The sequence below is a fragment of the Ochlerotatus camptorhynchus genome, unplaced genomic scaffold (assembly GCF_037179485.1).
Source record: "Ochlerotatus camptorhynchus isolate MF236.1 unplaced genomic scaffold, CSIRO-AGI_Acam_v1.1 ptg000002l, whole genome shotgun sequence".
NCBI lineage: Eukaryota > Metazoa > Arthropoda > Insecta > Diptera > Culicidae > Ochlerotatus > Ochlerotatus camptorhynchus.
Genome location: NW_027040494.1, coordinates 3,620,210 through 3,646,707, shown reverse-complemented (window position 1 = coordinate 3,646,707; position 26,498 = coordinate 3,620,210). Strand labels below are relative to the sequence as shown.

The following is a 26,498-nucleotide window of genomic DNA, read 5'->3' as shown; positions in this document are numbered from 1 at the left end:
CGCCAGTATGAACGGTAGTGCTGTTCTAGCTTCGTCCGGAGTTCGACCGGCTATGGTGGGTGACCAGTGGGCGACGATGAGACTCATCAGGACGGGGGGAAAGAACAAACAAAAACTAATAAAGAGAGACAAAAGACAAAAGAAATTAAATTCTTATACTAGACATTTGAAGAAAAACATAAACGGACTGCATATAGCAGAGATCACGGGTTGCCAACACGTCTCTGATAGGAACATAGGGTTGTCTTCCTTGGGCCTCGAGGGTATTCAAAAGTCGCTCTCTGGCGGCGTCATTATCCGTACATTGCCAAACTGCGTGTTCGATGTCATCGTAACCGTTTCCACACCGGCAGATGTTGCTGTCCACGAGGTTTATTCTATTGAGATGAGCATCTAGCGAGTAGTGGTTGGACATAAGTCTACTCATCACGCGAATGAAGTCACGACTTAAGCCCAAGCCTTTAAACCACGCTCTCGAAGAAAGGTTGCTTAGATGTTCCATGTTGGTTTCAATCAGCGATGACATGCATCCTGATTTTTGTACATGATAAAAGTTGGGATGGTTTTAACGCTGTAAAGCTGTAGTTTTCATGCAAATCAACTAGACTAAATCATTTCTAAGTGTCAAACATGAATTGTAAAGACTAGTTTGATGCATTTTTCAGAAGTATAACGAGAAGATGAATTGAATTGATAACGACCGCAAGTTACGAACAATCATGAATTTTGTGATAGCGCAAATATTATTAAAAGGTTTGATAAAAACTCATTACCCTCCTTTAATGTTAAGAAAAGGAATCATTGTCCTCCTTAATCTCCAAACCTCAAATAAAATGTCCTCCTTTTCAAGTTTTTGATATGGTAAGCGTACTCAAAAGCCGAACCGGTGCATTTTGATGGACGACGAGACGTACGTTAAATTGGATATGTAACCCTCGTCCAGGGTGACAATTATAAACCACCCTTTTGCCGTGTTTGCCATGAGCGTGTGTCTTGTCTGTTATAATTTGTTTTTGTTTTGGTCACACGCTCGGCAACATACTCACCACTACCTGATATGTAAATATTTTAATTTGTTATTTTCTTTGTAGATTTTATTCGGTTTTTTATGTTGTTAGTTTAGCTAGATAGGAAAAAAATTATCGTTTATTAATGTATCGCGTCTCAAATAAAGTTAGGTCCTGATTCTCCTCCCGCTGCAAAAGAAGGCGAATCCCATAAACAACATAAAAAGTCGAGCGCGGTTGCAGGAGAACGATGGCGGTTTTTGTTTTGTTTTGTGACGTTGTGAAAACAGAGGAGAACAGTTCGAGCCACGGTGGAGTCTACGCGGGTTTTTCGTTCGGAGACGTTTTTTTTTCTTAGTCCCGAGAAAACGGACTTTACCTGGGAAAAGTTTGCCCAGCCGCGACGCGAGTGCCAGTACGCATCTTCCCAGTGCACCGCGAGTGGAAGCCGGCCCCGTGGCTGCGAAAATTAGTGTTGTTGAGTGCAACAGAGTGTCGGATCGCCATTGTGGGAAGCTAACCACAAAGGATCCGGTAGACACTCGCCGTCCTGACTGCGGTGGCTCAGCCAATAGAGCCAGTCTCGCCACCGCAGTTAATCGTCAAGCAGGACGAAGCAGGCGATACCAGAGGTGAGTTCGCCTGGGCAGAAACACTGCGGTGTCTGCCGGGGTTGCCTACGGCGAGTAGGCAATCCGGTGATTTGTCACCAACGTCGCCGGGGGGGTTCCAACAGACGAGCCCAGCTCATCCCCCCCGCTAAGTGTCAAGGACAGCTGCTAAGCAGCCGAATAAGCAAACCGCTCAGCACAGTCCGTGCTTTGTAGCAGCAGAACCGCCGCCATACCGTCGTCGAAGGGCCCCACCGAAGAGCAGCAGCAGCAACAGCGAGGAGGAGAGGGCAGAGATAAGTAGCGAATAGACGTCTAAAATTGCATTTCTTTTTGTTGTTTTGTCCCACCCAAATCCGAACGTCTTTGGGGGAAGTACCCTTGCTCGAGGCCGCCCCACCGGGGTAAAATCGGGCCAGCTATAGGCTGGCAAGTAAGCCGTAGCTTACAGATACCAGTACACTTCCCGGGCCGCAATTTTTGGCACAGATGTGCCTGATGATGTGCGATACATCCGAACCAAAAAAAATTGAAAAAAAAGAGTTGGTTGGAAATGCTAACATGAAGCTTTAGTGTGATGATTTATTAGCTAGAGAATGATCTTTAGAAGAATGTAGGTGGATAGTTCCGTTAGAGTACGGCAGTATGAAAATTGAATAGAAGTTGAAAATGAGCGAAGGGCCATTAAAGCGACAGTTTTCAAGATGACGCACATTTTTGCCTAGCCCGTACGATGTACGCGGGGACTTGAAGTATGTCTCCAAGTCCACAGGCAAAAATGTGCGTCCCTCTTGTTGCTCATAAACTGACTGCGGCTGTGGAATAGTTCTAGCGACGTTTTCATCACTACCTAAAGCCCCACGTCGCGAGAGCATTTCCAGTCGATGGTGTGTTATAATGCAGTTCTTCTTTACCCAACTATTGTGTTGCTCCTCTCGTCATGACCAACGTGATCATCTCAGAGAGAAAGCAGTAGGGTGGTTGTTGCGTGCTGTACCATCATCAGCATTGTTGACGGCTACTCCCGCCTTGAGTTGTTACATTCAAAGTGTTTTTTATGTTACTTCATACGCGAAGTTAACGATTTTCAGAGTTGGTTGGAAATGCTAACATGAAGCTTTAGTGTGATGATTTATTAGCTAGAGAATGATCTTTAGAAGAATGTAGGTGGATAGTTCCGTTAGAGTACGGCAGTATGAAAATTGAATAGAAGTTGAAAATGAGCGAAGGGCCATTAAAGCGACAGTTTTCAACGCCCTTCGCTCATTTTCAACTTCTATTCAATTTTCATACTGCCGTACTCTAACGGAACTATCCACCTACATTCTTCTAAAGATCATTCTCTAGCTAATAAATCATCACACTAAAGCTTCATGTTAGCATTTCCAACCAACTCTGAAAATCGTTAACTTCGCGTATGAAGTAACATAAAAAATAAAAAAAACACTTTGAATGAAAAAAAAGGTTTTGGTGTGGCAAGCCATTTGCTCCTGTGGCTTGAAGAGTTCTTCGTATTTCACAACGGGCACAATCAATGGTGAAAATTACAGAAAAGAATGCATCAAAAAACGGCTTCTACCCATCTACCAAAAGCATACGGATCCTCCATTGTTTTGGCCGAATCTGGCTATCTGCTACGTTGGAGATGCTCAAGAAGAAAAAGGTCGTAAAATTCAAAAATCCCCCAAACTGCCCTGAAACGGCATCTTTATAAAGATGGAAGAGAAGCAAGCTCTGTTGACTGTTTCTAGAAAATGTGGTCTGCAGCACAACGAAAAGTTAAGAAGAAAGTTGTGCAGAATCTAAATGGCGGTATTAAGAGAAAAGTCCGAGCGTGCTTCAAAAATGAGAAGTAAACATTCAAACTCACATGAAAGCGGTCATATGTATGTTGATTTTCATTTATATACAGTAAACTTATGAATTTGTTCGAAAATAAATATTTTCCTTTGAGAAACAGGTGTCTACTTTCATTAATGAACAGTCCTTACCACTTCGATCGAGCTATGTCATAGATCAGTGCACGGTCTCTAACCTCACTTTTTGCTCCCTATCATTTTGCTTCTGAGTAAAAGAGATAGCAACGAATGGGAGCCAAAACAAACCACCCAAAACTGTCAAAACTTACGGGTGAGAGAAGAGTGCGGCAAATCTTCGTGAACTGATCAATAGAGCGAGTTTGTCATGGTAGTCGTAGCAACCATTTTGTCTGTATAGTTGCTTTATGTGTTTGGATTCGCTGGTTGTGAAACATCCGTATTATGATGTAAACAAACGGTTTGGTTGACGTTTCCCCTCGAACTCGCCTGGCGTAGAGGTGGTGCATTGAAAAAGCCTATGACATATGAGACATAGTTGTAGAATAAATAATTGCTTGTCAGGAAAAATATACATGGTAAAAATGTCATGTTACTTTGGGTAAAAAAGTGTTTCAAAATTACCCTTTTAAATATGTTTTAATATTTTTCAATAGTTCACTACAACTTTGTTTCAGCCGTCATTTTGATTCATAGTGATGTTTTCGAGTTATGATTAGTTGAATGTGGATGTTTTTGCGATATTTAAAATAATCGAATTTTAGCTCAAATGGGATCGACCATAACAAACAATTATGCAAAGTTTCATGCAAATCGGAGAAGGTCGCCTCAGATCGATTCGTCATTTGGCGTGGAATTGCTCAAGTGCGATATTGTTGGCTATGGCCATGTTTATATTCCGATTAATTTCGGTTGAAACTCCCCACTAATCTTTCTTATCTATCTTATTCTTGTAGAACATTTGGCGCCAAGTGTGCCCGCTGTAGCCGAAGTATCGCCGCTTCGGATTGGGTCCGCCGTGCTCGGGAGCTCACGTTCCATCTTGCCTGCTTTGCCTGTGATAGTTGTGGACGACAGTTGTCCACCGGGGAACAGTTTGCCCTGGCCGACGAGAAGGTCCTCTGTAAGACACACTACTCGGAGATTTTCGACTGTGGAACGTCCAGTGATGGTTAGTGTGGTGGTGGTCTGCTCCTAGCTATACCTGATTTGAAATAACGTGTGGAATTAACTTTTTTAGATGGGTGCGAAGCTGACGGATTCCAGAAGAACAGCAAGTCCAAACGAGTGCGGACAACCTTCACCGAGGAGCAGTTGCAGATCCTGCAGGCAAACTTCAACATCGACAGCAATCCGGACGGACAGGATCTCGAACGGATAGCATCGGTTACCGGTCTGAGCAAGCGGGTCACTCAGGTGTGGTTTCAAAACTCTCGTGCTCGCCAGAAAAAGCATATTCAAGGTGGGAACAGATGGTTTCTCCTATTAACGATGCACTTAATTCACCATTTCAAAACAGTTCCTAGGGATGGCGATGTGAACCCATTCGCCAGGCACATTAATCTCCAGCTGTCGTACACTTTTCAACAATCCAACGTGATGCACAGTCCGATACACATGGGCGGAATGGCAAATGTTGGTCATACCGGTAGTTTAAATAGCAACAATAATCATAGTACCAACAACAGCATGGGTGTTAGTTTCAACAACAATAACAACAATACTATCAGCTCATCAAAGTCATCACCGTACAGTAGGCATGGTAGGTAAATGGTATTGTTTGAATAAAAGAACATCCAATAAAATGATAACAAAATTAATCTTGCAGAATCGTCCCTGGATGAGTTATCTGAGGATTCAGCTATTCATTGCATGCAGAATGAAATATAGGATGAAGGAAGTGTGTCGATTTTTTAAGGATATTATTTATTTGTTTTGTAAATATATGTATAGTCGATTGCAACAATCAAAAATCAAATTCACTAAAAGTAAACATATATTTAGCGAAATGTTATTTAACTTATTCAATTCACATTCATATTTTAAGATTCGATGTATTTGTCGTGTAATTATAAGAATTTGTATTTATAAAACCGTATCAGTGGAGTTATCCGTTGAACCGTTGGAAATGATAGCAAATAAAATTTGCATCAATGTTGACACAATCGAAACATTGGGGATATGTTAAATATATTCCATTAATTAAAAAAAAAACAGTATAATTAATGAACTTGTGTAATCATCCGATTGTTTAAAAAAAAGTAAAGACAGTCAAACTTTGAGTTCTACTCTATTGAAGCCGCCTTGAACCGGAACGAATCTCTCTCTCTTTTTCTCTTTGGCAACGTAGGGTAAATGTGCCTTCTATGGACCCTTTCCACAGAACAACCCCTTTTCCAACTAAACTTCATCGACAAAATTGTCAAATGCAATTTAAAACAAGGAATAAAATACATTTTAACGTAAAGTATACCAGGAGGTATCAAATAAACATAGGGTTGATTAAATTTGAATGAAATGGGGAAGTTTTGCCTGTCTTGGATTGAATAAAATGTAATTCAACCCCATCTATTGATTCTACTTTGAAAAATTATGTTTAATGAGAATTTATCCTAAACGGTCCATTATAGGATGTAAACAATTCTGTAATGGACTTAAGGTTCAATTTACTTTGATACGTTTTCGAAAAATTCAAATGTGGTTTTTTTCGATGCATCACTCGCGTCTTTTTGTGTATAATAGCAAAAAGAATAGAATGACGCGAGCTTTTTGTAATTTGTAATTTTTGCGTCGAAAAAAAAATGCATCAAAGTAAATTGAACCTTAAGCTTATAATGAGTAAAATTATAATGAGTAAAATCATTGACAAATTTAATGTATAAACTTGCACCTTATTGAAAAACATTGCTGGAACAATAACTGAAAGGTTATGAATTTAGTGTAAAAGGCAAAAACAGGTACTAGGGGGTCCATCGTCGACCATTTCACCCTAATCTCATTCCTTATCGATGCCGGCCACTCGTACCTACACTCTCATAAATCACATCGCATCGCATCATCTAAACGTATTTTACTTTACAGTTCCGGACAGGCGGACCGAAAGTGCTTCGCTAGTCAGAGTGTAATCAGCGTGACGTTTGCCAGCGTAAACAAAAGTCGCTCTCGGTGCGTGTGCTATTTTCGGGAAAGTCGCTAGACTTGTGAAAACTAAGTGAAAAGTTTGCGTAAAATTCAAATCACGTAAGCAGAAATACTCGTGAAACCATGAACAAGCGTACAGAGATACCGAAGCGCCACCTGTTCGATGGTAGTGATTTCAATGTCTACGATCAGCAGCTCGCCAATTTGTCTGCCGGTGCACCAGGGCCGGATTTGTTGAGCGAGTGCAGCGAGATCTTTCGCATTGCTACCGAGCATAGGATGGTAAGTTGATATGAACGGATTGGTAAAAGACCCGTACACAATAGGGTGACTGGTCACTATTTGAGGCGAGGGGGATGACTAAATCTACTATGCAGGAAAGATTTTGTATTGGTGTGGTTCGCTGAGTAGATAGACAGAAGATTGATGACGATTCTGGAGATTTCCTGCAATAAGATGATGAACGATGAAAGTAGATGCGAGAAATGGAAGAAGATTTTTCGAGCATCTAGAATTAAGATTAAGATGTGAGGCCCCCTCGATTTGAGGATGATTTTCAAATGAATGATTTTTCAATGCCTGGGGAAGCCAATAGGTTTTGAAGTAGGTAGCTAAAACCAGATGTGATGTGAAAGATAACGCATCCCTAATACAATTTGTATGGTTATTTTACTTAACGGCGTGTTCAGCATACCATCTAAACCATTTGTGGAATAGTTCTATCATTTGGGTTATCGTTCGGGTATGGTATTTGTATATTAGGGATTGCAAGAAATAATATATATTTATAAGCTAGGTCTGGCGAATGTGTAATGATTTTTGAACCAATTCGAACTGTCAAAATCGAACCTGTTTTTCCCGTTTTTACAGTTATTTTAAGAAGGAAACAGATAGAAAGTTTTAAAATCTGAGTGAAAAGTCCACCGTATTTTTTTCGGAAATAAATAACTTCATGGTTGTGCGGCAAATAAGTATTGCTGGGTTCTCTTGTTATTATTTAGTTGCCATCAATTATCTAATTAATTCTTGATAGAGCTGGAATTAGGGCGTAACAGCTTTTGTAAACAATGACTTCTCTCGAAGATTTCTCGAAACTCAAGGCACGCCCACGCAAACCAACCTAACCAACGGGAAGAGGAAGTCTTCCCCTACCCGGTGGGGACATTGCATTGAGTGAGCGAGTCTTAGCTTTCTAGATACCATCGAGAGAAGTCATTTTTACAAAAGCTGTTACGCCCTAATTCCAGCTCTATCTAGAATTGATCAGTTTAGATGAAATATCATAGCTAACAGGCAAATCGATTGGAACTTTGAAAAGTATCGAGAACCCTAGTATTCTGAACATTTACTTTTTCATTTTTCATGGATATAATAATAATCACTTGAATAATCACTTCTCATACTAACATGCTTCATATGAATCACTTCATGCTTTGTATGTATGTAGGTACGTACGGTGAATTTCTATCGATACTTAGGACGTGTGGATTAGTATTTCACTGTATAAATCATAATGCCAATTCCGTTTTTTGAACATAATAATACAGATTCTACCTATCTCGATATCGACGGCAGAACCGAGTTGAAAGAATAATGTTGTTTTTGGTACAGGAAGCTAAATTACTAACATGCGCCGGGAAAGTGCTATTATATCTGATCTTTTCAACTACGGTTCAACATCATTGTTTATCAACTTGGACGTATATTTTTTAGTAAATAATAGGTTTGTTCCCGCACATGCTTTAACGCTTCCGCTATATGTTGCAGTAAAATAAGAATCTGGTAAATCCTAATAAAGTAAGTTAAAAATATGCATTTTGCACATTTTGGACTTATTAATCTGGGTTTTCCCATGCTATTTTACAGTATCTTACAGCAACAGCAGAAAAAAGGTACGGGAACAGATCTTATGTTTACCCGAGTTCAAGCTGTCGAATATTTGATTTATCACTAATTATAATTGTTAAGTCAAATATATTCAATCTAGTCATAAGTTCATTTGCACAGCTAATTTTTTTTGCAAGTTATTCTAGGAACTCTAAAGATAATCGTGGATGTTGTCCCGACTGTAAACTATTACAAACTTTTTTTGTATTAAACATTTAAGCTGAAACAAAACTTTTTTTTTTCGTTGGTTGTAATATGCAATTCCATTTCAAAGCTTAAGATTTAAGCTTTCAGCTACATCTTATTCCTAAGCACTAGGTTGTTTCAGTTTAGAGAAATTAAGTTTCAAATATATGACTACTTTTCACAAAAATGGCGGGTGACCAACTCTATTACCTGCATCGCAGTAAAAGAGTTGGTTTTGAGAATTCTTTTTGTGGAATTTTATGCATCCAATAGTCATCTTTCGATAGCAGATTACAGAATCCGAATCGAGAGAAGTCGGTCTTCTTCTTATTGGCCACCTGAATCCCCATAGTGCGGTGGTGTAGTGGTAAGCGTGGATACCTCTCACCCCAGCAGGACTGGGTTCAATCTCAGTAGGCATGTTCTGAAGCATAACATCTTTTATAGCGCCTTCCTTCTGAAGAAAAGTAAAACCGTTGGTCCCCGGATCATGAATTGATGGATCGATAGGTAGGGTCCAGGCACAAACGAAGTGACAGACGACTAACTGGCGAAGAAATCTATTAAAATAATGTGGTTCACTGTAATAGAATTTTCTTGGAAGCTTGTGCCATCATCCACCAGATGGGTTAGTTTTTTTGTTTTGATTTGAACAAAGTTTATTTTGTGTACAATGATTCTTTGACAGTGTGCAAAGAGTGTATCATTTTGTCATTTTTTTATGCATTTCAGTTTTGAGTAGAGTGAAAGAGATAGAACCAAAACATTCTAGTACGTTTGGTGAAAATGCTAGTTCAATCCAGTAGTAGTGTTACCATGTGGTACAATCCAGTAGTAGTGGTGTTGCCATGTGGTACACTGAAAAATTGAAATAGCAGGTTAGTCACCAAAGTTTTCGAGCCGCTCCGTCTGTCACTTCGTTTGTGGTCCAGGTGTGGGAGCTGCCTCCCTGCCGTCGGTAGCATTGGTGCTCAGCACGGAAAACAAGATCGACTGAAAACAAATCTCGCGTCACTTTTCCATAGGTCCTATCTACATTGATCGATTTCTCATCGACTCGCTCTTTCGTAAATAACTCGGCTTCACAAATGTTTCCTGTCGTCTTTGTCGAATTAGATGCTAGATTGTTGCTTCTTCCATCAAACTGTGTGTAGAAAATATCCGGCCGTGGCGATTAAAAGTTGATTCACCCCTGCTTTCAAATTTGGTTACAAGAGCTTTTTGTGCGGTCGTTGGGGGCGTGTGATGCTGAATATCGACCAACAGGCAGATAAATTCTATTCCTACTCTTTACTGTAATAAGCTTGGTGGTCCAGAGAAGGGCCGTTTTGTTGCCAAAGTTGGCGATGATTTAACTTCCGAAACCGTACAGAGTGCGTCTGTCGCTTCAAAGCGTAGACGACACATCCCAAGTAACCAAAAGTTCCGATAAAAGGCTATTTGTGGCTTAAACAGCTTGGTTGGTGTTGGTCTATAGAATTCTAAGCAGCCTCATTTTTAAGTCGTTATAAGAACTTGAAAGTGCCGGTATCATAATTGAAGAGCATTCTAAGCAGCTTCTGGCGGAACTTGAACGGAACTTTAAGAAAATATTAAAAAAAGGTTTTTGTCCTCTACACCAATTCTATATTTAGTTCGCACTTTTATGAAAGTTATTTCTAAAGGCAGGTATTAATGTGTATTCATTTATCAGCATTAGTAGTAAAGAATTGGAGCTGTTTGAAGAATTAAAACCCAGTCCTTCTGCGTGAGAGTTCCAGCACGAACCGCTGCGTCATCTGAGATATAATAAAGTGAGCTGTTGTCTCGCCTACTGTTGGAGTTTTCAGTCCAGCTGACTGACTTGAATACGAAGCACAACACCTTGATGAATTTTAAATTGGTGTTTGCCCGCTTGGTATTCCAACACATTTGTGGCGCAGTGGTTAGCGTTCGTAGATCGCATGTCGAAAACACGGGTTTCGAATCCAGGATGTTGATACACTGCATAAATATAAGAATTATGATTTATTCGGGCCACTGATCATTTCATAATTACGTACATTAAATTTTGTTACTAATAAAGACTTGTGCGGATTGCTTCATGTGGCTTGAAAGTTCTGTCGGAACTTTATTTGAACTTTATGGAATTTGAAAGTTCTGTCGGAACTTTATTTGAACTTTTTGGAACTTGAAAGTTCTGTCGGGACTTTATTCGAACTTTATGGCACTTGAAAGTTCTGTCGGAACTTTATTTGAACTATATGGAACTTGAAAGTTCTGTCGGAACTTTATTCGAACTTTATGGAACTTGAAAGTTCTGTCGGAACTTTATTTGAACTTTATGGAACTTGAAGGTTCGGTCGGAACTTTATTTGAACTTTGCGGAACTTGGAAGTGATTGAAATCGTTGAATGCGGAACTTTTGGATACTTGGGATCCATGGCCGCTTACGCTTGGCGTGTGCAGTGTAGGTGGCAGCATCACGGATCTCATTTTCCAAGAACACCTTCAGCACACCTCGTAGATCAGACCAGAGACACGTTTGACACCGCCATGGCGAGCCAGACGACTGCTTTTGCTGCTTCTGCTGTCTGCTCACCACGGCGTCCGAAGCGAAAATGAGTTGAGGCTTGACTTTACTTTGACTTTAAATGATCTTTATTTCTTGTGTTTGTGTGGTTTACATGTATGAATTTTTCAAGTGACACAGATGCGTCTTTTCAACTTTAGTACATTTGAGATTTTAATTATTATTTACAGTTCCTAGTCCTATCAGGCCTATTTTAAAGTATGACCACCTTGGTGGGATTGGTATGAGTTGAGGCTAGACAGCAGCGTTGTTTTATATCTTTTCAGGTTAAAGCAAAATGATGTGCAACCAAGTGGTACTCGATTATGACGACTGCGTTTGGGAACAACGTTTATTTCATGAAAACAGTGAAAACAATATCACTTTTTATTTGCACTTTGGATAATGCTTGACATTACCACTTTTTCAATAGTTTCTAGCATTGCGTAGACATATTTCTGATCGATTGGCGATAAAATTATTGAAATTGATCCAGGGGCAGCTGAGTTATTAATGTTCAAAATCTTTCATAATTTTGTTTCATGTTCCATCTTCAGTTTTCACAAAGTGTACCCCAGTAGAAATTAAAGACGTAGTCCTACGTCAAAAATGAATATGTGGTGTAAGATTCGGCTTACCTGCCAGCCTATAGGGCGACCTCGAGCTAGGGTTCTTTATTATCCTTGCTATTACCTTGCCGCTGCTTATGATCTCGGTGGGGCCCGGCGACGATGAGCCGCCAACTTGTCTATGTATCCACGCAAACTCAAGCTATACCTGCCTTTATCACGCTGGATTTCCATACCCAGAAAGTATTTTAGCTCTCCCAGATTTGTAATATCCAAATGTTTCTTCAATTCCTTAAAAATCCGCGCAGTAACAGCTTCATCAGCGCATCCCAGAACGAGGTCGTCAACATACACTAGCAAATATGCTAACTGGATGAGCAGCATAGCTCATTACAACTTGCATTTGCCGCAGTTGGATGTATCTGTTGAAGAGGTGATGAAAGTTCTTTCATCTGTAGATCCTTCTAAAGGCCCTGGTCCAGACTGTTTGCCGCCATTGTTCATTAAGAAATTTTCTGCAACTCGCTTCACCTGTGTCGATTATCTTCAATCGTTAGCTAGTTAGTGGTGTTTTCCCCACAATGTGGAAGGTTGCGTCCATCACACCTATTTACAAATCTGGAAACATCCACAACGTTGAAAATTATCGCGGAATTTCGATTCTAAGCTGACTCCCAAAAGCTCTGGAGAAGATCGTATATGAGGTCGTATATCAAGCGGTTAGGCCAATAATTACCGAACATCAACACGGATTCGTGAGGAAACGCTCTACAACAACCAACTTAATGGTGTTTGTCAACTCGCTGATCAACTCCATTGAAAAACGACAACAAGTTGATGCGATCTACGTGGACTTCAGTAAGGCGTTCGATAGGGTTCCACATGTGCTTGCAGTGGACAAAATGAGGTGTATGGGATTACCTAATTGGGCCAAGAAGTGGCTACAGTCTTACTTAACTGACCGCTCAGCCTATGTGAGCATTAACGGTGTTAATTCGCCTAGTTTCGAGATACCTTCTGGTGTTCCCCAAGGTAGCAATTTGGGGCCTTTAATGTTCATCCTGTTCGTGAACGATCTGTGTAGTCGACTGTGTTCTTCGAAACTTATGTTCGCCGATGACTTAAAGATCTTTCGTACAATTAAGTCAAGACTTGACTGTTGCGCACTCCAGAAGGATATTGATTCCCTTTTGCGCTGGTGTACATTGAACGGTATGCAGGTTAATGTCACAAAATGCTGCGCAATATCTTTTAGCCGTTCACGCGAGCCCTTACGACATGACTATAGGATAGGACTCAGTAGTTTGCTCTTCGTTTCTTCAGTTAAAGATTTGGGTGTTATCATCGACTCTAAAGTCAGATTCAATGAGCACATCTCCATGATAACTGCTAAAGCATTCGCCACATTAGGTTTCTTGAAACGAAACACAAACGCATTCCAGGACATCTACGCGCTGAAATCACTATACTGTGCTCTCGTCCGCAGTCTTCTAGAGTATGCTGTTGTTGTGTGGGCACCCTTTCACGCTATTCAAGCTAACAGAATCGAAGCCATTCAGCGAAACTTCATAAGATGCGCTTTACGTGTTCTGCCCTGGAACGATTCGGTAAATTTGCCGCCTTACGAAGAACGGTGCAGGCTGATTGACCTGGACACGTTGGCAGCAAGGAGGAAACTACTTCAGCGACTCTTCGTGTTTGGATTGCTTAACGGTGACGTGGATTGCAACTCTCTTGTGAGCCAAATCTACATCAATGCTCCTCAAAGAGTTCTACGTAGTTACACGCTTCTGTGGCAACCTACCCATCGGACCAACTATGGATTCAACGAACCGTTGACTTTGTGGTGTCGTGTGTTTAATGAAACGTTTGATGTATATGATTTTAACATTAGTAAGTCTACCTACAGACATAGAATTCACCCTAGCCTAGAAAATATCTGTACAACATAATGTTGAAGATTTAATTAAATAAATAAACTTGCCGCCGAATGACTTCATGTATAGGCATGTATCAGCCGAACTTTTACGGAATCCCATTCGAATCAGAATGTCATGCAGTCGTCGATTCCAGCATCTGGCACTCTGTTTTAGGCCATAATTACTGCGCTTAAGACGACAAACTCGATTTTCCTTTCCTGCCTTCACGAACCCAGGAGGTTGACGCATGTAAAGCTCCTCCTGAAGTTCACCGTGCAGATATGCAGTTTTGACATCAAGATACATCAGAGGTATGTTATTCCTGCTCGCAATGGCAAGTAGGGCCCGAAATGAAGCTTGGCTGGTAACAGGTGCGAATACTTCCTCGAAGTCCACCCCATATTGCTGCGAAAAACCCTGTGCAACCAGGCGTGCCTTATACTTAATAATCTCTCCAGACGCATCGTACTTCAATTTGTACACCCATTTGCTGCCGATAGCTTTTCTACAAGCGGGCAAGTCTGTCAACTCCCATGTCCCGTTTACACCATGGCTTGACATCTCCTCCTTCATGCCTTTCTCCCAATCAGCAGCTCTCTGTTTGACTTTCTTGCTTCTTGTACGCTTCGTGGTTCTTCCATTGCCCAGCAAGCCGTATTAGCTTCCTCCACAAACCGCCTTGGCGGTATATCCTTGTTGTTCCTCGCATATCCTTGTAATAGTTCCGGAGAAAATCCTTCAAACAGCGATTCACTTAACGCAGCACCAAAGAACTCATTTTCTGAAGCACTGTCGTAACTCGTTTCCCCTTCATCTGGCCTCATTGTTTCATCCGGCTCTTCTTCAGTTTCCACTGCCGAATCTTCTTCAGTTTCCGCTTCAGAGTCTTCATCCTGATCCGTTTCCGGCGGTGCATTGTTGACAAGAGCCACTTCAACTTCCGTATTCTTCGGTTTACCCATTTCCCGCACCGCTGCGAATCCATCACGACTGATCAAAATTCTATCGGTGGTCGGTCGTGTTCAAAAATCGATAAGCTTTCCTGTTCTCCGTGTAGCCCACGAACTTCAGCTTCATAGCCTTCCTGTCCAGCTTGTTACGCTTCTCATCCGAAACATGTACCCAGGCATCCGATCCAAACACTCGCGTATGACTATATGTACATGGGCTGCTTACCGAACCACAACTCGTACGGAGTACAATCCAACTTGGCAGACGGTAGACGATTACAAATGTAACATGCTGTCATCACCGCCTCACCCCAGTATTGTCTACTCAGCTTTGCCTCCAGCAACAGACACCGTGTCATCTCCATCAGAGAACGGTTCGCCCTTTCCGCCTTGCCATTTTGTTGCGGACTATAAGGAGCCGTCTGCTGCAGCGTAATCCCATTTTCACTCGAGCAATTCTTCAACTTATTGCTTGAGTATTACGATAGTGAACTTACTGAAATCATCAATCATCGTCATCACATATTCGTTGCTGCTATGAGTTGGGACATCCATCGGCCACAAACGTCGGAATGCACGAGATCCAGAATCCTGTTGACCTCGAATTCGATATCGGAAACGATGCTCTCGACAGCTTTCACTCGCAGCAAACCCCACATCTTCTCACTGACGATCCTCTTAACTGCGTCCGGGTGGCGATGGCCCAAACAGCGATGTCATAGATGCTGACACATGTTCGAATGTCCAACCGCAGACAAGAGATACTGGTGGTTTGGGTGTTTTAAGGCGGTGAACGAGTAAAATTTAACTCCTGGTTAAATCGGACATTTCGAAAGTTATTCTCTATGTTAGGAAATCCCCGTGCTGTCGATCGACCCGTTTTCGAGCCACGGTTGTCAAAATTTAACTTCTTGTCTTTCTGAAATAACCATGCTCAGATAGCAGGGTTCATCGATTACTTTCCATAATGGTGGGGCCTTTTCCATCCAACCCACTACATCGAAAGGGGGTAAAAGCACAAACGAAGTGACAGACGGAGCGGCTCGAAAACTTTGGTGATTAACCTGCTATTTCAATTTTTCAGTGTACCACATGGCAACACTACTACTGGATTGTACTACCATTTTCACCAAATGTATTAGAATGTTTTGGTTCTATCTCTTTCACTCTACTCAAAACTGAAATGCATAAAAAAAATGACAAAATGATACACTCTTTGCACTGTCAAAGAATCATTGTACACAAAATCAACTTTGTTCAAATCAAAACAAAAAAACTAACCCATCTGGTGGATGATGGCACAAGCTTCCAAGAAAATTCTATTACAGTGAACTAGAGTCGGTGTATAATGAGTCACGCCAAGAGTGAAGCCAAGTCTACCTATTGAACTGTCAAACCGGCTACCTATCGTGCAAAGTAAACAAACATTACGATGCTATGAATCGTCCACGAAAGGTATTGCAATAAAATATAAAATAAAATTGAAGAAATGATCATAAACACGCAGTGAGCATTAAATTGTCATGGGATACGTTTGCTAATGATCAGTAATGAGAATTTCTACTATTGTTTGATAAGATAATTTGACAAAATCACTGATATAATGATTCACTACAGCCGCAATTTTTTGTTCTAGCTAGAAGTCATTTGAAGTTGATGTAGAAGTCCTCTGTTGCCAAGTGAAAAGAAAGGGAATCCTTCGAAAACCGTGATGCGAGTTCAACTGTTTTTCTCTTGCCGTGACTCATTATACACCGACTCTACAGTGAACCACATTATTTTAATGGATTTCTTCGCCAGTTAGTCGTCTGTCACTTCGTGTGTGGTAAAAGCCTTTGGTTGACATATATTTGCCCGGTGAAAATGGGGTCCCGTCAAATTTTATTTAATTTGGGCTAGGCTGGAAATCATTCAGCCATTGATGACCATTCGGTCTAATGGCCGGACACCATTTTTGAAGATAACTCGAAAGCATAAAAAATTCACATGAGACTGTTCTGCGAATAGTGGCAGGCGCGTGATGGAAGTCTTACGCGTTGGCCCTATGCAGAACCACTGGAGGATACATAAGTACATAGCTAACATGGGCCCACATATTGTTGATCCCGGACTTTGAACTAGAAAAAATGTCAAATCAAATCAGGGTAACGGTGTTCGGGGAAGCAACATTCAGGGTAATGTAGCACAACTACCCGACATAAATACGTATAGTGATGGATTGAAGGGACATGTCATCGGTCTATGTTATGCAACACAAACATATTTAAGTATAGGAAATTAAAAATATATTAAAATGTAAAACACAAAACCCAACCTTTCCGAATAAGAAAGCCATACATGCATACCCTTATCTCCTGTACCGGTATCGCTTGAAATGGAACCACAACTGAAAGATGTTGTTGTGGAACTGACAGCGGAATCCTCGCTTATAGCTGAACTCCCACTCCCGATTGACGATCTTGAAGGCAATGTCCTCATACGGTGGTCCAGCATGAAAGCGAAGCGTCGCGAAGTCGGGATTATCCGAGCACGGGGTCAAAAAGTACTGCGGAGTGGAATTCTTATTGATCAAATCCGGGTAGAAAATATTAAACTTGTAGCCTTGGACGATTTTCGGTGGCGGATTATCCATATCGTAGTGAGTTTGATTGTACTTGTTCCACTCGAAACCGGTGTGCACTCGATTGAAGTAGCGTGGCTTTCTCGGCCGGTACTTGTCGGACCAAAGGTAGACCTGGGAATCTACTCGCGATTCAACGGAGAATTCCGCTTCGTCATCGTTCATGCCCCGTTTGGCTTCCTTACGAAGCAAAACCTCATCCTTGGAGAACGTTTCATCCTCCTGGTTGATTCCGAGCACTTTCTGACGGAGAAGATCCAGCTCTTCATCGTCTTTTTCTTCGGAAACGATTCCTACTCCTTGTTCGAGGTCGTTCTGAGAAATGTATTTCGGTTCATAGCCCCCCTTCTTGTACAGCTCAAAACATTCATTAAGCAGATCATTTTCTTCGTTTACTTCGTCCGTAGCTTGCTCGGTACCTGATTGGCTACTGCTGTCTCTCGACGTTTCGTCCATAGCTTCCGGTTTTCGTGAACCGGAAGGACCAGACCCACTAGGCCCGGCCTCGGGATCGTCCTCTTCCTTCTTTACACTAGTTTCCTGCTCCTTCTTCAGCAATTCTAGTTTGTTCCGAAGGTTCTCCTGGTGTCGATCGCGTAATCTAGCCCTTGCCATATGGGCTTTTAACTGAGATAGCAAACTTTCCCAGTAACCGATATCTAGCCCATCTTGTTGGCTGTTAATTTTATCCTCTATCTTTTTCTTTAGCTCCTCCAGCTGAGCCGAACCTTTTCCCTTAAAGATCTGCGTAACATCTTTCGCTACGCTCTGATGGATTCCCTCTCTTCTACCGGTAGCCATCCTTTGCTTCTCAGCTTCAATTTTACGCAGCTTCTGCAATTCATCCTCAACAATGATAGTCAAATCACTCCAATAGTCTGCATTCTGCCCCTTCTCCAGCTCATTATAAACTTTGATATCCGCCAGCAAGTCCTCCAAGTCGTCTAAACTCAACCCGTTTAAATACGTATACGGCTCATGCATCTGCATTTCGATAGACTCCTCCAGATTTTGTTCCGAAATGTATTGAGCCAGTAAGTCAATCGGTTTTGCCCTGCCATCCTGGATACGAATCTTACTTCTCAGCTTGGCCTGGTCCAAGTGGAATGTTTCCTCCTGCCGTTGCCATTCCTCAAATTGTGCCACTTCCTTCGAACGTTGCATCAAATACATATCATCTTCACGTTGCTGCTGTTGGTGTTCCCGCTCCAGCCGCCGTTTTTTCAGCTTTTCCAACTCGATAACATTTTCCTGCTGCTTCTTGCGATTCAGCGCTTCCAGCTCTTTCCGGGAAAGATTTTTCAGTCCTTGCTTCTCTAGCTTTTTCTGCCACATAAATGTGGCAGACTTTTGATCCGAGTCGTCCCACATGACGGTGGACAACTGAGGATGTGAAATCAATGTTATTGATGGATTTTGTTCAATGTAAAGCCTAAAATTACACTTACAAAATTTTAGCAAAAAGCAGTCGCACTAAATTTATGTAGAAAACGTTTGACTCGACGATGACAGAAATCAAAACGTAAACAGCATATATGCTGTCAGTTTGATGCGTGTCCGAGGGACAAGCAAGTTGTAAAAATAATGCACATACGAGTGTTCCGTTGCGACATCTATGTTTGAAAATATTCGCGATCAGAAGTTACTCCTTGTTGTGGCGAACTTCTTGGAAGCGGATAGAAATTGCCTTATACCTTTTGGCAAATTTCTATTGCTAATTATTCATAAAATGTATAAGTCAACTAATAAGCAGACGCCTTGCAAAAAGTTAATGAATATCATGTGTCAAATGAAATGTAAAAGCGGTCACACATACCTTTTATGCATTCTTATACGACCGTATGGAATGTATAAGGCCTGTGCTCGAGGAAATTGCACCAGACAAAAGTGTTCACCAAAAATTTATTTTAAGTCGGATTGTCTTGAAACTTTCAGGGAATGAATCAATACATATGGATTATGTTTCGGCATAATTACTTTATTCAATTTCTGTTGTGCGAGCAACCGACAGGAAGAAGAAGATTTCCAATTCTCTAACATTTATTTCACGGGATGTTAAAAAATCGTTTACTGTTCTTCTAGTAATAAATCTGTCCGTACTCGCAACAATCCGTACTATTTATGTGTAGCTTTTGTCTTTTGTGTAGTTAGTAGTATAGTTTGTAAGTAGTTCATAAGTTTGCAAAACACCGCCCTAGTATTTAATCTAGATTTAAGTAGGAGTAATTAATTTTTAAACAAAGTTGTTCCTCTTTCACAAAAAAAAACATGGAAGTTGTTCACTCTTTTGCCCCACCAAGAAATAACTTCCACATCATCGCGTTTGACAACTGGAAACCACGGTCGGAGTTGGATTCTGGTGGCGAGGTTGTTGTGGTAGGAGAGGTGCGTCACAAGGCACAGGGTTGTGACACTCCCCCTCGGTACGCCGCTGTTGTTCGAGTGGCTTACCACCGTTTGCACCGACGTCTAGCACCGCAATCTTGGTCACTGGTCTCTCCAGAAGTCCGCTCGACGTCTGAACGGTCACGCGCCGAACCTGTCCGTCGGTTGCCTGAACTGCCTTGACCACGCGTCCTCGCGGCCAACAGTTTCTCGGAAGCTTGGAGTCAGCTATCAACGCCAGATCACCTTCCTGGATAGGTTTTACGGGTTGAAACCACTTTGTCTTGCGTGTCAACGTTGGTAAGTACTCGTCCATCCACTTCTTCCAGAAGTTGTCGGCGTATACCTGGGCCATCTTCCACGATCGCTTCAGCACAGTGGGACTGTCGTCGAAAATGATTGGGGGCTTACTCCCATCCGAAGAACCTAACAGAAAGTGGTTCGGTGTTAAGGGGGGGTCAGTGTCATTATCTAGAGGTATGTCAGTGAGCGGTCTTGTGTTCAATATCATCTCGATCTCCATTAATATGGAACGAAGAATTTCATCCGAAGGCAAACGCGGGGGGTCGAAATCGTTCATGGTCTTCTTGACAGACTGGATCAGGCGCTCCCAGCATCCACCAAAATGTGTAGCGGTCGGAGGGTTGAACGTCCACTTGGTGTTAGGACCGACGAACTCGACCATCAGTTTCTTCTCGTCGACGAGTTTCAGAGCTTCGCGCAGCTCCCTCGAGGCTCCGATGAAGTTCGTTCCTCGATCGCTAATCATCTCGAGCGGTGGACCCCTTCTAGCAATAAAATTGCGTAGCGCTAGGATGCAAGAGTCTGTCGTCAGCGAATGTGCTATTTCAATGTGCACGCCTCTGCTTGTCATAGAGGTGAGAAGTACTCCCCATCTTTTCTCGGTACGTCTGCCGACTAGTACTGGCATCGGCCCGAAATAGTCGACTCCGGTGTAAGAAAACGGTCGCTGGAATGGTGCCAACCGGGCAGCTGGGAGATTCCCCATTGCTGGAGGGCTGGGACTCGCTTGCCGAATTTTTTTTTTTTTTTTTTGCATTTAAATGATCTTTATTTTTTGTGATTGTGTGGTTTACATGTATGAATTTGTTAAGTGACACAGATTCGTCTTTTCAACTTTGGTACATTTGAGATTTTAATTATTATTTACAGTTCCTAGTCCTATCAGGCCTATTTTAAAGTATGACCACCTTGGTGGGATTGGTTTGATTTGAATTGGAAAAAGGAGACTACTTATAACTACTATTTACAACTACAACTAACCTACAACTACTATGTACACCTAACCTACTATATACAAATTGCTTATCAAAGCATGTTCTGATAAATTACATTTTTGTGTAAATTTAGTCTTAATTTCGTTAATTTTGGAATCTATTTTGGCAATGCCTGCCTCTTCATGTAAATTTGTTATTCTAGTGTCGAAAGGACGATCAAGAACCATCCTCAGCACTCTATTCTGAGCGACCTGAATTTTGTTCCTGTGAGTCTGTGCACATGATTCCCACACCGGAGCTGCGTAGAGGATCGCAGGTGCTATGATTTGTTTGTAGACGGCCAGTTTGTTCACCCTTGATAGGCGGGATCTGCGGCAAATCAGCGGATACAGACTCCTAACCAAGGGGGTGTGAAGTTGTTCGCCTCCCCGTGGTGCACCCTGGAAACGATGGACCACCAGTGCTGCGGTACTGATCCAGTCGGCTAATCGACCAACAAACGAGGGGAAGCGCCGGAAGGTGCCTTGCGATCGATGTCAGTAAGATCGCAAGTATGTATACTGACACACTGGCATTATGTAGGACACTGAGTGGAAACTTACCATAAACCACGCTACGGGCTGGCACTCAAGGTATTTCATTCTCTTAGTAGAGTCGGGTGGAACCGGCCGAAACGACGTTTGAGCTAATGCCTTGTTTGTCTCCGTCCCATAAAACCCTGGCAGGCCTTAGAATACGTTCCTCCCGTGCCACCCAGTTGGGGCTGCGGTGGGAATAGGTTCGGTTGAGTTATTCCCGTCTTACGCGATCCGGCTCTGAACATAACGCCCCATGAAGGCCTATGTCAACCCTCGTCATGGACCTCACTGCTCGCATAGGCACCCATGGGGATCAATCAGCGACTATTCCATTTGCACGGTAGGATAGCGGTCTAAGGGGGACCCAACAGTCGGGATGATTTCAAACAATCATCAACAAAACCAAAAACCCCAAACCCCAGTTGAACAAGTCGCCGAGGAGGCGACCGCGAACCCGTTCGCGAAGGGAGGTCTACCCAGATCTCCTGAACACAGAGAGCCGAACACACGGTCGAAATCTCCGCGCGATGCAGAGACAACGGCCGGGATCGGTGGACAGCCGGAAGAGCAGCCGAAGGACTGGCCCGGGCTAATCAGAACTATGAATAGCTTTGGGCCCCTCCCTAGGCTGCTGGCAATCGCGGGACAACTCGACGCCATAATAGAGTTCACGAGTACGAAGAGCAACATCGCGAAGGACCTAAAGCAGGCCTTGCGACAGCTCCGTGCAACCGTGAACGAGGCCCAGGACGACCACGAGCGGCTCAGGAAGCGACTAGAGGTCGCAGAGAGGGCGGAATAGAAGGAACCGAAGTCTACCCAGACGGACGCCTTCAACTTCGCGGGCAACAATACGATGTCCAGCGAGGCCCTCCACTTTGCCGTTACGCAGGGACAGAAGCGAAATCAGCCCTCACCTTCGCCAGTAAAGGGCGCAGCACGCCCTAAGAGACGGAAAGTCTCTGTGCAGGTGGAAAGTGCGGCGGTTGCCCATCAGTCCAATGCTTCAGTGGACGTACCGAAGAAGAGGGCTGGAATAGCCAATAGAAATACTGAGAAACCTAGCGGCTCCAAGGGCGGGAAGCAGGGCGGTAAGAAGGGTACCCCCCCGAAACCCCCGAAACCCCCGGACAAAACTGCCCCCAAGAGCAGTGCTGCCCGAACCAGGAACAAGGGCGAAGCTCTCATCTTCAAGACGGACGCGTCGAAATACGCGGAAGTCTTGAAGAAAATGAGAACGGACGAGCGCCTTGTGGAGATGGGCAGTAACGTGAGGAGCATCAGGCGCACTCGTACAGGCGAGATGCTCCTGGTGCTCAAACGTGGTGCTAAGGACCAGGGACCAACCTACCAGAAACTGGCAAAGGAGGTTGTTGGTTCTGGGGTGCAGGTGAAGTCGCTAGGCTCGACTATCACCATCCAGGTCAAGGACCTGGACGAAGTGACGGAGGCGACCGAGATAGTCACGGCGCTCCGGGAACAGTGCCAAGTCGAGGTACCGCAATCAGCGATTACCTTGAGGAAGGGACTGTTCTCCACCCAAGTGGCTACCATCAGGCTCTCTGCAGCTGAGGCCAGAAAGGCGGTAGCCGCAGGGAGGGTGCGAGTGGGCTGGTCGGTCTGCCCCGTCAGTATTCCCCGACCGGTGACGGCTTGCTTTAGGTGCTTCGGTCAGGGCCATGTGGCCCGTGACTGTAAGAACACCGACAGGAGCAAGCCATAAGGCGCGAGGTTGCCAAAAGCCGCCGAGGTGCACTATATGCGCGGAGAAGGGGAATACCCCTACCAACCACATGGCAGGTGGCCCCCGCTGCCCGGGGTCCAAGAGCAATGCTGCTAAGGCAAAGAGCAATGCTCAGCCATGTTCGAGGTAGCGCAGTTGAACCTGAACCACTGTTCGGCTGCCCAGCAACTGCTGTGGCAATCGGCAGTGGAATGGGGAGCGGATGTCGCAATCATCTCTGACCCGTACCGCGTCCCAACCGGCAACGGGAATTGGGTCACGGACGCGTCGGGGATGGCGGCGATATGCACGATGGGGAGCTTCCCCATTCAGGAGGTAGTCGTGTCCAACTCGAGCGAGGGATTCGTGATCGCCAGGGTTAACGGAGTATACTTAAGTAGCTGCTATGCTCCGCCCAGGTGGTCTATCGAGCAATTCTCGCAGATGGTGGACAGACTGACTGCGGTACTTGTCGGCCTAAGACCGGTGGTCATTGCGGGCGACTTTAACGCATGGGCGGTAGAGTGGGGTAGCCACCACACCAACCAGAGAGGATGCATTCTACTGGAGGCAATGGCCAAGCTGGACGTTGTACTATCCAACACCGGCTCGGTCAGTACCTACAGAAGGAATGGTGCAGAATCCGTCATCGACGTGACATACTGCAGCCCGGGTTTGGAGGGCAACCTACACTGGAGGGTCGATGAGGGTTACACCCATAGTGACCATCAGGCGATTCGGTACAGTGTGGGGCCAGGTGAGAGGCGAGTGGCAGGAGGAAATTCTTCCTGCGCTCGAGGCTGGCGGACGTCGTTCTTCGAGGAGGAGGTCTTCGGCGAAGCACTGAGGCGGGAGCGAATAACCCCGGATCTGACGGGGGAAGAACTGGTAGCAGCACTGACAAGGGCGTGCGATACAACCATGCCTAGGAGAGCCTATCCCAGGCATGGCCACAGACCGGTGTACTGGTGGAGCGAGTCGATTGCTATCCTCAGGGCGTCTTGCCTCCAGGCGAGAAGGAGGATGCAACGAGCTCGTACGACTGAATCTCGCGAGGAACGCCGCGTCGCTCTCCGAGCGGCTAAGGCAGCCCTCAATAAAGAGATCGCCAGACGCAAGCGCGCGTGCTTTGACAGCCTATGCCAAAGCGCCAACACGAACCCATGGGGGGATGCTTACAAAGTGGTCATGGCAAAGACCCGCGGCGTGACGGCACCCCCGGAGAGATCACCAGCGGTACTGGCTCCGATCGTTGGGTTCCTGTTCCCGCGTAGGGACATAGACTCCTGGCCGCGGATCCCAGGCGCGGATCAGGGAGAAGTGTCTAGAGTGACGAACAGTGAACTTGGCGGTATTGCCAGGTCGCTGGTGGTGGGCAAGGCCCCGGGCCCAGATGGGATCCCGGTTGTGGCTCTGAGGGCGGCCGTTGCGGAAAATCCAGACATGTTCCGTTCTGTTTTTCAGACTTGTCTGGACGTAGGCGTCTTCCCAGACGCGTGGAAGCGGCAGAAGCTGGTGCTGCTTCCGAAGCCAGGAAAACCCCCTGGGGACCCGTCAGCGTACAGACCCATCTGTTTGCTGGACACCACTGGGAAACTGCTTGAGAGGGTCATCCTCAACAGGCTGTCGGCCTACACCGAAGGTGTAGACGGCCTGTCAAGCAGCCAGTACGGGTTCCGAAAGGGCAGATCCACGGTGGACGCCATCCGCGACGTCATCCAGACGGCAGAGGTGGTCCATCGGAAACGAAGGGGCATTCGCTACTGCGCGGTGCTAACCTTAGACGTGAAGAACGCGTTCAACAGCGCGTGCTGGGGGGCGATAGCCCGCTCGCTACACCAGCTCCAAATTCCCGGAGGGCTGTATAAGATTCTGGAAAGCTACTTCCAGAATCGTGTGTTGACGTACGACACAGAAGATGGCGAAAAATGCGTTAGAGTCACCGCAGGTGTGCCACAAGGCTCCATCCTGGGCCCGGTGTTATGGAACGTCATGTACGATGGACTGTTGAGGATAAAATTCCCGGTAGGCGTGAAAATTGTAGGTTTTGCCGACGATGTCACGCTGGTAGTCTGCGGGGAATCCCTCGAGGAGGTAGAGCTGACAGCGGCCCACTGCGTCAGGCTTGTGGAGGAATGGATGAGAACCAGGAAACTGGAGCTCGCCCATCACAAGACAGAAGTGGTCGTAGTCAACAATCGCATGTCAGTACAGCATGCAACGTTGACAGTCGGCGGAAGCACAATTAGGTCTGTGCGCTCTCTAAAACTCTTGGGGGTCATGCTCGACGATAAGCTCAGCTTCGGCTGCCACGTCAAGTACGCCTGCAAGAGAGCGTCTATGGCTGTGGGGGCATTATCCCGTATGATGTCAAACAGCTCGGCAGTGAATGCCAGTAAGCGCAGGCTCCTCGCTGGGGTCGTAGTATCTATCGTCAGATACGGCGGCCCTGCGTGGGCTGCGGTACTGGATATTGACTGCCACAGGCAGAAATTAGAGAGTACACACAGGCTAATGTGCTTAAGGGTGGCCAGTGCATACCGCACTATCTCGAGAGAGGCCGTCTGTGTCATAGCAGGGATGATGCCAATCAGCCTTATCATTAAGGAGGATGTGGCGTGTTATGACGCGAGGACCGTTCGAGGGGTGCGCAACAACGCGCGAGTTGTGTCGACCGCGAGATGGCAATTGGAGTGGGAAAACTCCACAAAGGGGAGGTGGACTTACCGCTTGATACCTTCCGTATCAAGCTGGGTCAACAGGCGCCATGGGGAAGTAAACTTCCACCTGACACAGTTCCTGTCAGGCCATGGCTGCTTTAGGAGCTACCTGCATAGGTTCGGACATGCAAGTACTCCCACCTGCCCCACATGTGCTGGTGTCGAGGAGACCGCCGAACACGTCGTGTTTGCCTGTCCACGTTTCGAGCCAGTATCGAGCGCTATGCTAGCGATATGCGGAGCGGATACCAGTCCGGACAACATCGTTCATAGGATGTGTGGTACCACCGAGAACTGGAGCGCGGTGGTGACTGCGGTCACCCACATAGTTTCGGTATTACAACGACAGTGGCGAGCCGAGCAGCAGTTACCTACTGCCCGACCTGATCGTTAGAGTATTGCTAGAGAGGCGCCATAGCGCTACAGCGGCCCCTCCCACGAAGTAATGCCTTCGGGCGGTTCCGGGGAGGCCAAGGGCCAAGCGCACAGGGTAAGGTTTAGTGGGTCGGGGGTGAAATTCTCCCATCCCCACACCCTGAGTTCCTTCTCAGGTGTCTGTGAGCAGATTCCCCCCTGTATAAAAAAAAAAAAAAAAA

General features: G+C 44.7%; 3 protein-coding genes across 4 annotated transcripts in view; 2 read left to right on the top strand and 1 right to left on the bottom strand.

Moving 5' to 3' along the window:
* The window catches only part of LOC135705750 (LIM/homeobox protein Awh-like), a 99,896-nt gene extending 94,560 nt beyond the window's left edge, over window positions 1-5,336 (top strand). For both annotated transcript variants that reach the window (XM_065227635.1, XM_065227696.1), the window contains 4 exons: window positions 4,392-4,606; window positions 4,676-4,897; window positions 4,955-5,197; window positions 5,264-5,336. In XM_065227635.1, coding sequence (XP_065083707.1) covers window positions 4,392-4,606; window positions 4,676-4,897; window positions 4,955-5,197; window positions 5,264-5,325 — 742 coding nt within the window. In that variant the 3' untranslated portion in view covers window positions 5,326-5,336. The remainder of the gene's footprint in view (window positions 1-4,391; window positions 4,607-4,675; window positions 4,898-4,954; window positions 5,198-5,263) is intronic.
* Window positions 5,337-6,496: 1,160 nt separating this feature from the next.
* Window positions 6,497-26,498, top strand: part of LOC135705011 (2-aminoadipate transaminase) — a 29,094-nt gene continuing 9,092 nt past the window's right edge. Inside the window, exon 1 of the mRNA XM_065226596.1 lies at window positions 6,497-6,858. Coding sequence (XP_065082668.1) covers window positions 6,700-6,858 — 159 coding nt within the window. The 5' untranslated portion in view covers window positions 6,497-6,699. The remainder of the gene's footprint in view (window positions 6,859-26,498) is intronic.
* cactin (cactin, spliceosome C complex subunit) lies at window positions 16,966-18,634 on the bottom strand. Its single transcript, XM_065225539.1, has one exon. The coding sequence runs from the start codon at window positions 18,627-18,629 to the stop codon at window positions 16,986-16,988; it is 1,644 nt and encodes a 547-aa protein (XP_065081611.1). The 5' UTR covers window positions 18,630-18,634; the 3' UTR covers window positions 16,966-16,985.